The 12,434-nt window shown below is 40.3% G+C and overlaps 1 protein-coding gene across 2 annotated transcripts; it reads left to right on the top strand.

Moving 5' to 3' along the window:
- Positions 1 to 326: 326 nt before the first annotated feature.
- On the top strand, positions 327 to 10,197 carry LOC144716301 (11-beta-hydroxysteroid dehydrogenase 1A-like). 2 transcript variants are annotated; one of them, XM_078591419.1, is made up of 6 exons: positions 327 to 630; positions 2,768 to 2,960; positions 4,205 to 4,290; positions 5,781 to 5,912; positions 6,601 to 6,765; positions 9,700 to 10,197. In XM_078591419.1, the coding sequence occupies exons 1-6, from the start codon at positions 448 to 450 to the stop codon at positions 9,979 to 9,981; spliced, it is 1,041 nt and encodes a 346-aa protein (XP_078447545.1). In that variant the 5' UTR covers positions 327 to 447; the 3' UTR covers positions 9,982 to 10,197. The 2 variants fall into 2 exon arrangements, with proteins under 2 accessions (XP_078447545.1, XP_078447544.1); XM_078591418.1 differs by having other exon boundaries at positions 330 to 630; positions 9,694 to 10,197.
- Positions 10,198 to 12,434: the final 2,237 nt, after the last annotated feature.

Genomic DNA, 12,434 nt, shown 5'->3' with positions numbered 1-12,434 from the left:
GGGGTGATTGAGAGGAAAAGAATGACGGCATGGTGACGATGACGACCAACTGGACGGCTGTTTTCTCTCATCAGTCATCTGTCATCTGGGCCGTATAATTGATGACTAATGACGGAAATGACTTATTGATAATACATGACTAAATGGAGACGAGCCGTCATCCGTCATCCAATCATTAGCGTCATCCTTTCTGTAAGCTTGTCAGCAGCAGAGATAGCCACGTAACCTCGGACACTTGTCAAATGCTTCATCTCTTTACATGGGATTAAGCCACGTAGGCTAGTCAGGCAGCTCCCTCTTGCATTATCTTCAGCTACTTCTTCCCACTATCTCTCTAGTCTCTATCTATACTCTCTATGTAAATCTCTCTCTACTGTCCGTCTACATCTATTTCTCCATCTATCTCTTCTCTCTATCTTAATCTCTCTCTACTCTCTCTCTATCTCTATGGATCTGAAGAACAAGTTCTTGAATCTGGCGACGCCGCCCGCCGTCGTCTTGTTCCTCTCCATCGTTGTGCCGTTTCTTTACATATTCAGGCAGGTTGGGAATCTCTTCTCGGTTTTCTTCTCAGAGAATCTGCGTAACAAAGTCGTTCTCATCACCGGCGCCTCTTCCGGCATCGGCGAGGTAATCTTGCACTATCATTCTCTCTCTCTACAGTGTTTTTCGCTCTCTATTCTCTGCAGCCCGCGTTCTCAATTCATCTCTGATTAGTGTTTCTCTCTCTACCCTCTGGTGTTTTGTGTTTTCAGTCTTATTACACAGTGTATCTCTCTCTACTCTGGGTTTTTCTCTCTCTATTCTCTGCATCCCGCGTTCTCAATCCTTCTCTGCTTTGTGTTTCTGTCTCTACCCTTTGGGGCTGTGTTTTCAGTCTTATAACGCAGTGTCTCTCTCTCTACTCTGGGTTTTTCTCCCTCTACCCTCCGGTGTTTTGCGTTTTCATTCCTTCTCTGATTAGTGTTTCTCTCTCTACCCTTTGGTGTTTTGTGTTTTCAGTCTTATTACACAGTGTGTCTCTCTCTACTCTGGGTTTTTCTCTCTCTATTCTCTGCATCCCGCGTTCTCACTCCTTCTCTGCTTAGTGTTTCTCTCTCTACCCTTTGGTGCTCTGTGTTTTCATTCTTATTTCACAGTGTCTCTCTCTCTCTCTCTAATCTGGGTTTTTCTCTCTCTTTATTCTCTGCAGCCCGCGTTCTCAATCCTTCTCTGATTAGTGTTTCTCTCTCCACCCTTTGGTGCTCTGTGTTTTCAGTCTTATAACACTGTCTCTCTCTACTCTGGGTTTTCTCTCTCTACCCTCCGGTGTTTTGCGTTTTCATTCCTATTCCAGTTCGTGTTTCTCTCTACTCTGTGTTTCTCTCTCTATCCTTTGCACCCCGTTCTCAATCCTTCTCTGCTGTGTATTTCTCTCTCTACCCTCCGATGTTTTGTGCTTTCATTCCTATTCCACTGTGTGTTTCTCTCTCTATTCTCTTCACCCACGTTCTCAATCCTTCTCTGCTGTGTGCTTCTCTCTCTACCCTCGGTACCCGACCAAGTCACTTTCTCTATCCTTTGTGTTTCTCTCTCTTCACACGGTCTCTCGCTTTCTTAGTTTGTTTGTCCTCTCGGTCTTTCGCTTTCTTACTCCCTCTCTCTACGGACTGTTTCTCTCTTTACTCTGAAAGGTCTCTCCCTTTCTCACTCCCTCTCTCTGCCGAGTGTTTCCCTCTCTCTTTCATATCTCTACGTACTTCTCTCTCTCTACTCTAGAAGCCTTTCTCTCTAACCTCTACCAAGTGTCTTTTTTCCTCTCTCTCTCTCTAATCTATAAGGAAGGTTTCTCTCTCTACCCTCAAACTCTCTCTCTCTCCAGTCTATACAGAGTGTTTCTCTCCATCTGTCTCTGTACCCTCGAGGGCTCTCACCCCTGTCTTTTCGGAGCGTTTCTTTTCTCTCTCTCTTTAGCCTGGAAGGTTCTCTTCCCCAGTCTCTACGGAGTGTTTCTATCTCTCTCTCTCTCATCAGTCTCTTAGTAGTGCTTCACTCAATCTCTCTCTCTACCCTCAAACTCTCTCTCCCCGGTCTCTACGTTGTGTTTCTCTCTATCTCTCTCTACCCTTGAACGTTCTCTCCTCACTCTCTACGTAGTGTTTCTCTATCTCTCTCTTGCCTGGAAGGTTTTTTCCCAAGCCTCTACATAGCGTTTCTATCAATCTCTCTCTACCCTCAAAGTCTCTCCCCAGTTTCTACAGAGTCTTTCTATCTATCCTTCTCTCTCTACCCTCAAACTCTCCTCCGCAGTCTCTACGTAGTGTTTCTCTCGATCTTTCTCTCTCTACCTTCAAACTCTCTCTTCCCAGTCTCTACGTAGTGTTTCTCTCGATCTTTCTCTCTCTATCCTCAAAGGCTCTCTTCCCAGTCTCTAAGTAGTGTTTCACTCAATCTCTCTCTACTTCAAACTCTCTCTTCCCAGTCTCTACGATGTGTTTATCCCTATCTCTCCCTCCTACCCTCAAACTCTCTCTCCCTTGTCTCTATGGTGTCTCTCCATCTTTCTCTCTCTACCTTAAACTCTCTCCCCAGTCTCCACAAAAGTGTTTCTCCCTCTCTCTCACATACACTACCCTCAGACTCTCTCCCTCTAGTCTCTACACAGTCTCTCTCTCTCTCTCTCTCTAGTTTATAGGAAGAAGTGTCTATCCATCTCTCTATCTCTCTATCTATCTCATTATCTCTCTCTCTAGAGCCTGAAAGTGTGGTGGGGGGGATTGGTTGGCAGCAAGTGGCATACGAGTATGCAAGGAAGGGGGCGCGGCTGGTTCTGGTAGCGCGGCGAGAGGACCGTCTGCAGGAGACGGCGGAGCGGAGCAGGCACCTCGGCTCGCCTGATGTGCTCGTCGTCTGCGCCGACGTCGCCTCCCCCGACGACTGCCGCCACTTCTTCGAGGCCGCTCTCACCCGCTTCGGCAAGCGTAAGCTCTTCGTCCCCTCTTGCTATATATATCTAGGGTTTGACGGTCCCGGTCCAGTCTGGGTCTTTTCGCAAAGACCTAAAGCTTACCTAACTTTGGTCCAGTTCCAGTTCATTCTTGTTCTGTACAGATCTGGTCTGGACTGGTCCTGGTTTGGTCAGGTTGACTTGTCAATGTCAAAGTCAAAGTATAAATTTATGTTCGTAGTAATGTTAAATATCCTCTACATCAAGTGGGTGCAGGTCAAATATATGGCGCAAATATATAGCATCTAGGGTGAGCTCAGTAGAAACTTCTCTGTCCAGTTGGATTTGACATATATAGAATTTTATAAAAAATATTAAATAATAGACTTCTGGTTCTGGTCCTGTTTGACCCTCGGACCTAAACTTGTTTGGCAAACCAGTCTACCCTCCAATGGAGGACCTACTGTCTCAGTTCAGTCAAACTGGTCCTCAGTCCCAAATGCCAAACGCTATATATCTCACACACACTCTCTCTCTTTCTCTCTTTTTATCTCTCTCTCTCTCTCTCTCTCTCTCTCTCTCTCTCTTTTTCTCTCTCCCCCTTTCTGTCCGAACATCTGTCTTGCTTTATCTATCTATTTAGTTATCTCTCTCTGGGTTTATCTCGCTATCTATATCTTTGTTTATCTCTCTCTCCCTCTCTCATTTTTATCACTCTCTACCTTTCTAACTGTCTCTCTCTATTTATCTCTGTCTATCTATCTGATTATATATCTCTCTATTTCCCTATTTATCTCTATTTATCTAACTATCTATCTATACCTCTATTTATCTATCTCTCTCTCTCTCTTCTATCTATCTCTCTCTATCTACAAGTGAAGATGGAGATAACGATAGAAGTACAGAGATGGAGAGCGAAATAGATGGAGATAGAAATAAAAATAGAGAGAGATGGAGGGATAACAATGGAGATGGAGAGAGATGTAGGAATGGATATGGAGATGGAGATGGAGATAGACATAGAATTAGATAGAGATAGAGATAGAATTAGAGAGAGATAGAGATGAAGATAGAGATAGAAATAGAGAGACATAGAAATAAATAGAAAGATGGAGATGGATATGGTTATGGATAGATTTTGAGGAGATAGAAGTGGAAGGATGTAGAGTGATACAGATGGATAGATTTTGAAGAGATAGAGGTATAAACATGCATATAGATAAAAGGTAGAGATATAGATAGGGCTTATGAAATTCTTATTGTGGTATTTTCTTGCAGTTGATCATCTGGTGAACAACGCTGGCATCGCTTCCGGGTGTCTCTTCGAGGAGGTGGAAAACATCGCCGATTTTAAGCAAGTGATGGTGAGTCATAACAAATCGATGGTAGATATCCATGGCAGATAAATCATAGAAAAAATGAGCATTGAGATGATAAAGGGTTGAGAGAGAGAGATGAATATGAGGATGATACAAGGTTGAGAGAGAGATGACGGTGATGTTGATAAAAGGTTGAGAGAGAGAGAGAGAGATGAATATGATGTTGATAAAAGGTTGAAAGAGAGAGAGAGATGACTATGAGGATGATACAAGGTTGAGAGAGAGATGACGATGATATTGACAAAAGGTTGAGAAAGAGGGAGGATGGTGATAGAAGGTTGAGGGTAGAAGGATGGTGATGGCGATGGAAAAAGGTTGAGAGAGAGGTATGATGATGATGGAAGGTTGAGAGAAAAGGATGGTGATGGGGATGGAAAAAGGTTGAGAGAGAGGTATGATGATGGTAAAAGGTTGAGAGAGATATGGTGATGATGATGTCAAAAGTTAAGAGAGAGGGATGATGATGGTAAAAGGTTGAGAGAAATATGGTGGTGACGATGCAAAAAGTTAAGAGAGAGGGATGATGATGGTAAAAGGTTGAGAGAAATATGGTGGTGACGATGCAAAAAGTTAAGAGAGAGGGATGATGATGGTAAAAGGTTGACAGAGAGATGACGATGGTGAAAGATTGAGAGAGATGTTGATGATAAAAGGTTGAGAGAGAGAAGGATGATGATGATGATGGAAAAAAGCTTGAGAGAGATATGGTGATGATGATGTAAAAGGTTAAGAGAGAGGGATGATGATGACGATGAAAAAAGGTAGAGAAAGGGGGATGATAAGGATAAAGGTTCAGAGAGAAGAATAAAGATGATGATGGAAAAACGCTGGGAAAGAGGTATGATGATGATCAAAGTTGAGAGAGAAGGATGATTATGACGATGGAAGAAGGTTGAGGGAGAGGTATGATGATGATAAAATGTTGAGAGAGAAGGATGAAGATGACGATTGAAGAAGGATGAGGGAGACGTATGATGATGATAAAATGTTGAGAGAGGGGGATGAAGATGACGATGGAAAACGGTTGAGAGAGAGATGATGATGATAGAAGTTGAGAGAGAAGGATGAAGACGATGGAAAAAGGTTGAGAGAGAGGGATGATGATGATAAAAGTTGAGAGAGAAGGATGAAGATGACGATGGAAAAAGGTTGAGAGAGAGGGATGATGATGATAAAAGTAGAGAGAGAAGGATGAAGATGACGATGGAAAAGGTAGAGAGAGATATGATGATGATGATGATGAGACGTTGAAAGATATATGGTGATGACGATGGAAAAAGGTTGAGAGAGGGGGATGATAATGATAAAAGGTTGAGAGAGAAGGATGAAGATGACGATGAAAGCGGTTAAGAAAGGGATGATGGTAAAAGGTTGAGAGAGATATGGTGATGATTATGATGATGATTAAAGATTAAGAGAGATATGATAATGATGATGATGATGATGATAAAGGGTCATCTTAATCATGACTACAGGATATCAACTTCTGGGGGTTGGTCTACCCGACCCACTTCGCCCTTGAGCATCTGAAGAAGAGCAGAGGGAAGATTCTCGTCACCTCGTCGGTTGCGAGTTGGCTACCCATGCCACGAATGAGTTTCTATAATGTAAGATCTTATCTCTTTCTCTCTCTCTAACTATATCTCTACCTCTATCTCTTTACATCTCTCTCTCCATCTCTCTGTATATCTCTCTCTATATATCTCTTTATCTCTCTCTCTAACGATATCTCCATCTCTATCTATTTACCTCTCTCTCTCTCCATCTCTCTATATCTCTATATATATCTCTCTATCTCTCTCTCTAACTATATCTCTATCTTATCTCTTTACATTTCTCTCTCCATCTCTCTATATATCTCTCTCTAACTATATCTCTTTCTCCATCTCTCTATATCTATATGTATATATATATAACTATATCTCTCTCTCTAACTACATCTCTCTCCATCTCTCCATCTCTCTATCTCTCTCTCCATATCTCTATATCTATATGTATATATATAACTATATCTCTCTCCATCTATCTATATCTATATGTATATATATATATATCGAACTATATCTCTTTCTCCAACTATATCTCTATCTCTTTACATCTCTCTATATCTCTATATATCTCTCTATCTCTCGCTCCAACTATATCTCTATATCTATCTCTATCTCTTTACATCTCTCTATCTCTCTCTCCAACTATATCTATCTCTATCTCTTTACATCTCTCTCTTCATCTCACTATATCTCTATCTTTATCTCTTTACATCTCTCTCTCTCTATCACTATCCGTTCATACCAGGCGAGCAAGGCTGCTCTGACAGCGTTCTACGAGACGCTGAGAGTGGAAATGGGGCGTGACGTGGGCGTGACGATTGCATCTCCGAGCTGGACCGAGTCTGAGATGACGCAGGGGAAGATGCTTGCCAAAGAAGGGCAGATCCAAGTTGACCCGGAAATGCGAGACGTATATGCCCTTTCTCTCTCATCTCTCCCTCTCTTTCTCTCTCTCATTTCTCCTCTCTCTCACTTATAGTTTCTCGCATGTGTCTCTCTAGATTTCTCTCTGTGTCTCTCATCTCTCTAACTTTCTCTCTCATCTCCTCTCTCTGTCTCTCAACTCTTCCTCTCGCTCTCTCCCAACTCTTCCTCTCTCTCTCTCTCTCTCTCTATGCTTTCCCATCTGTCTCTCGTATTTTCCTCTCTCTCTCTCTCACTTTCTCTCTCTCGGGTTTCCTATCTGTCTCTCATATCTTCCTCTCTCTCTCTCTGCTTTCCCATCTGTCTCTCGTATTTTCCTCTATCTCTCTCTCTCTCTCTCTCTCACTTTCTCTCTCTCGGGTTTCCTATCTGTCTCTCGTATCTTCCTCTCTCTCTCTCACTCTCTCTCTCTGCTTTCCCATCTGTCTCTCGTATTTTCCTCTCTCTCTCTCTCTCTCTCTCACTCTCTCTGCTTTCCTCTCGTTGTCTCTCGTATCTCTCTCTCTATCTCTCTCTCTCTCACTCTCTCTGCTTTCCTCTCGTATCTCTCTCTCTCTATCTCTCTCTCACTCTATCTGCTTTCTTCTCGTTGTCTCTCGTATCTCTCTCTCTCTCTCTTTCTCTCTCTGCTTTTCTCTGTCTCTCATATCTTCCCCCCTCTCTCTCTCCCTATCTCTCTCTCTCTCACTCTCTCTGCTTTCCTCTCGTTGTCTCTCGTATCTCTCTCTCTCTCTGTGCTTTCCTATCTGTCTCTCATATCTTCCCCCTCTCTCTCTCTCTCTCACTCTCTCTGCTTTCCTCTCGTTGTCTCTCGTATCTCTCTCTCTCTCTCTCTGCTTTCCTCTCTGTCTCTCATATCTTCCCCCCTCTCTCTCTCTCTCTCACTCTCTCTGCTTTCCTCTCGTTGTCTCTCGTATCTCTCTCTCTCTCTCTGCTTTCCTCTCTGTCTCTCATATCTTCCCCCCTCTCTCTCTCTTTCTCTCTCTCTCTTTTCCTCTCTTTCTCTCTCGTATCTCTCTCTCTCTCTGTGCTTTCCTATCTGTCTCTCATATCTTCCCCCCTCTCTCTCTCTTTCTCTCTCTCTGATTTCCTCTCTGTCTCTCATATCTTCCCCCCTCTCTCTCTCTTTCTCTCTCTCTGCTTTCCTCTCTGTCTCTCATATCTTCCCCTCTCTCTCTCTCTGCTTTCCTCTCGTTGTCTCTCATATCTTCCTCTGTCTCTCATATCTTCCCCTCTCTCTCTCACTCTAGTCTCTCTCTCTCTGCTTTCCTCTCGTTGTCTATCATGTCTTCCTCTCTGTCTCTCATATCTTCCCCTCTCTCTCTCCCTCTAGTCTCTCTCTCTCTGCCTTCCTCTCGTTGTCTCTCATATCTTCCCCTCTCTCTCTCACTCTAGTCTCTCTCACACTGCTTTCCTCTCGTTGTGTCTCATCTCTTCCTCTCTCTCTCACAAAATCTCTCTCTCTCTTTCTCTCTTTCGCTGCTTTTCTCTGTCTCTCATCTCTTCCTTTCTCTCACTTTCTCTCTCTGCTTTCCTCTCTCGTCTCTCTCTATTTCTCCTCTCTCTCTCTCTCTTGTGTCTCTCATCTCTCTGTCTCTCTCTCTATATATAATATAATATATCGCTATCAATTTCTCCAGATCCGTCAACCACGCACCTGTCAATTAATATGTCCTCCCGTCTGCCTGTCCAATTCCATCTATCTGAACATCCAATCGCAATCTTAATCCATCTTTCTATAAACCCATCAATCATCCAATCATCCATCCGCCAATCCAACAATCTACCAGTCCATTAATATATCATGCCGTCTGCCTGTCAACTTCCTTAAAGCCCATCAATGCGCCCATAAACTTATCTAGTTGTATATCCATCCACCTGCCGGCCTAATCATTTTCTTTAATATATATTTTATCCACGTGAGCTCTCTTTCTCTCCCTATCCATCTGTGCTTATCAGCCTACTTTCATAGTACATCTATCTATTTCTAGATGCCATCTCTCTATCTATCTATATATCATTAGTCTAATTTATCTATCGATCTATCCTTATCCAATTAGTCTAATCTGCCCAATTTATCTATCTATACAATCTCATTTTATGTATATCTAATCTGTGTCTCTCTTTGCAATCCATATTTTAATATTTGAATGTTTCTCTTTTTTTATGAAAGTGATAATGTAATATTTATTCATCTACCTACTTACTTACATTTACAGTTGCACCTCTCTCTTTTATACATTTATCAATTTAACCATCCATCCATCTTTCTATCTTCTTCCTCTCTATGTATCCATTTATATATCCATCCATCAACCTGCGGACCTACCTACCGTCTATCAATTTGTTTACCTACTCATCTACATTTACATACTTCCACCATCCATCTATCTATTCACCAATCAACCTCCTGACCTGCCTAACTTCTATCCGTTTATCTTCCTACCCATTTACACTTACATGCTTACATCCACCACCCATCCAATCCATCTCTCTCTCACTCACTTTCTAGCATCTGTATTTCACTTTCTCTCTCTTCCTGTCTCACTCTCTCTCTGTGTCTCTCGTACATCCCTCTTTTACTCTGTCTCCCATATTTGTCTCTCTTGCATTTACATGCTTACCTCCACCATCCATCCAATCATCAATCCATCTCTCTCTCTGTGTCTCTAATACATTCTTTCTTACTCTGTCTCTCACCTCTTCCCCTCTCTCACTTTCTCTCTCTATGCTCTCTCTCCTTCTCCATCCCTCTCTCTATCTCTTCTCTCCATCTGCATCTATCTCTCTCTGCTCTCCCCTCTCTCTGTCAGTATCTCAAATCCATCTCTCTCTCAACTACCTACAGATTTACATTTACACACTTACCTCCATCATCCATCCATCCATCTCTCTCATAGTAATAAGATTGCAGACACAGGTTGGGGTATTCCCCAGAGTGCAAGCTGAGGCATGTGCAAAAGAAATGGTAGAAGCAGCATGCATGGGAAAGAGGCATGTCACAGTGCCAGCTTGGTTTCAGGCGCTGCACCTTTGCCAACTGTTGGCACCAGAAGCAGTGGAGTGGTGGCTCCGCTTCTTCTACCTGACCAGGCTTGGCAATGCTAAGAAAACTCCAAGTAAGAAGGCCATTGAAGCCACTGCTGCCAAGGAGGTGCTCTATCCCTCCTCTCTGCAGTCTTCAGAGATTAAGAAAGACTGACCCTTGGAAATATCTGTTTTTCTCTGATCTTTGCTTGTCTCCAGTGTGGTGTTTGTATGAGTACAGATGTAGTTTTGTATAATATATGGTGTTTTTTTTTTCATTTTTGGTGTATTAGGTTGTTGCGTCAACTAGTAGGAAGTCAAGAACTGGGTCTTTTGTTGACAATTGTGGCTATAAACTGCTATGATGGTATACATTGTTTCTTTTGGGCCATGGAAAGTAGGTTTATATTGGAATACTTAAGAAGAAGATGCGCATAAAAAACATCAAGCTATCTCTATGAAATTTAGATGTTGTATTATAAAAGGGAATGTCAGCACATGGTTGGGCCAATATGTTATCATGATTTGTGTTGCCATAGTGACACCTTTTTGGAATGGTGAGCCGAGATAATTATTATCAGGTTTCAATGATTGGTTTCTACTTGAATAAATCAAACGGATATGCATGGCAGAAAAAAGATATATTTTAAAATATTTCATTAATTATAATATTTTTTTAATTCAAAAAATTCCAAAAAATACTTTATTTAGAAAGGTTATATTATCAAAAGAATTTAAAATATATATTCCAACTTAAAACTCTATTGTCTTTACGAATAAGATGTTGAAAAATTCCATAAACTTAAGATACGATTCTTAAAATATATTTATCATTTTAAGCTTGATATTGTGCATATTTGATCATTTTAATTTAAAAAATGTATGAAATTCATGATATTAATCTAGTAATTATCCAACTATCAGGCCTCAGCCTAATTCTTTGGTAGTCCATTGACAATGCCCTTGAAATTTATTTGGATTGTCAACTCACCTTCAGAGTCCCTTGTGGTTTTGAAAAGAGCCATCAGTGATGAGGATTAAAGTATATTACTTGCCATGTATCATAATAAGAGCTAAGAGTTAATATCACATTTATCTCTATCTAGGGCGCTCTCTTGCATGTAACTTATACTTAGCACTCAGTAAAAGATATAATTAAAAGATATATTTTTTATATTTTTGTTCAAGTACATAATTTGAATTGTGGATTAATAGAGCATGGGCGACAAGGATACAATCTTATTGTGAGTATAGAAATAAAATATTGTTGATGGTTCAAAAAAACTGTTTATATAAAAACAAGTGTCGATCAAATACAACACTCTCAAGGAAATATTTTAAAATAAATTTAAAATCAAAATTTTATTGTGATTGGTTGTACTTTAATGTGTATATTTTTATAATAAATAAAAATGTTAATAATGAATTCCTTGTATCTATCTTTTCCACTTATAAATGGTTTTTCATTAAAATTTAGAGTAAGCAATGCTTAGTTGATCATATATATTGATGGAATTGTACAAATTTTTCAATCTAGTTACTTGTATATGTAAACTGATTCATATAATGCACACACAATGCTTTTAATCAAGTCCAAGCATATATGAAATGATTAGTGAATTCTGATGAGATCATAATACTGTGATAATTAATCTTTAAAGATGTATTCTAAACATATTTATTCCAAAGATATTAAAGGAAGACATAAAAATATTCAACTAGAATAGCACTACGTAGTCCCACCCATATGATGAGTATGCACGATCCAATAGCCATTAGTGTTGAAATTTAAAAGGTAGGCAGTCCGTGCTCTTTGAGGAAAGAGTTTAATAAATTGATACTTGTTAACCTCTTAATGATAATATATCTAAATTTCAATCTGGTTGATTGTGTAAGTTATCCTTGAACTTGAGACAGCGAAGACATCATGTAGATGGACAATTGTGTTTTAACTATGACCAACCAATTCCTAATTATGGATTTCCAAACATAATTATCATATATGTTTCATGAATTTTACTATGTTTCTTGAAATATCAAGGAAGACAGATCAAGATGACATTATCCACCCTTAATATAAGAGAAAAAAGTTCAATGAAGATGATGCAAAGAAGTCCTTGGCAATTGCAATATATTATTGAAGAAGAGTTATCTGGTAGTTTCCCAATCCATTAGTAGCTATTAAGATGACCAATTAGAGTTTGAGCATAGATCATATCCTAAGGTGTCAATCAGTTGAGGGACTATAAGTACATTTTTTGGACGGACGGTTGTGTTTCCAAAATATCTTAGATTGGATGCAGCAACAAGTCCATGACGATGGTTGTATGGTTAAGCTGGGATCATCCACACTTGGTATATGAGGAGAAAACTTAAAGAAGAAGATGCATTTCAAAAAAAGGATAGTAGAACTTTCCAAAATTGTATAGTGGAAATTTCAACAAAGGATTTGTCCAATGATTTTTCAATGCATCTAAAATAACATGGATGGCTGATCGGGGTTTGATTGTAGAACATAGCTTCAGTCATCTAAAGAGTGTCATCCAAATGAAAAATTATAGATGCCTAGTAATTCATGACTTAAAGGTTCTATGTAAGAGTAGATAAATCATTTTTACCTTCTAGGAG

Source organism: Wolffia australiana, chromosome 20 (genome assembly GCF_029677425.1).
Source record: "Wolffia australiana isolate 7733 chromosome 20, ASM2967742v1".
Taxonomy (NCBI): Eukaryota; Viridiplantae; Streptophyta; class Magnoliopsida; order Alismatales; family Araceae; genus Wolffia; species Wolffia australiana.
Note: the sequence above shows the minus strand (reverse complement) of the source record. Positions and strands in the feature narration are given on the sequence as shown.

Coding starts and splice junctions, on each gene's coding strand:
- LOC144716301 (XM_078591418.1), top strand. CDS start 448: ATGGATCTGAAGAACAAGTTCTTGAATCTGGCGACGCCGCCCGCCGTC. Junction 2,961..4,204: donor TCTCACCCGCTTCGGCAAGC/GTAAGCTCTTCG, acceptor ATTTTCTTGCAG/TTGATCATCTGGTGAACAAC. Junction 6,766..9,693: donor TTGACCCGGAAATGCGAGAC/GTATATGCCCTT, acceptor ATAAGATTGCAG/ACACAGGTTGGGGTATTCCC.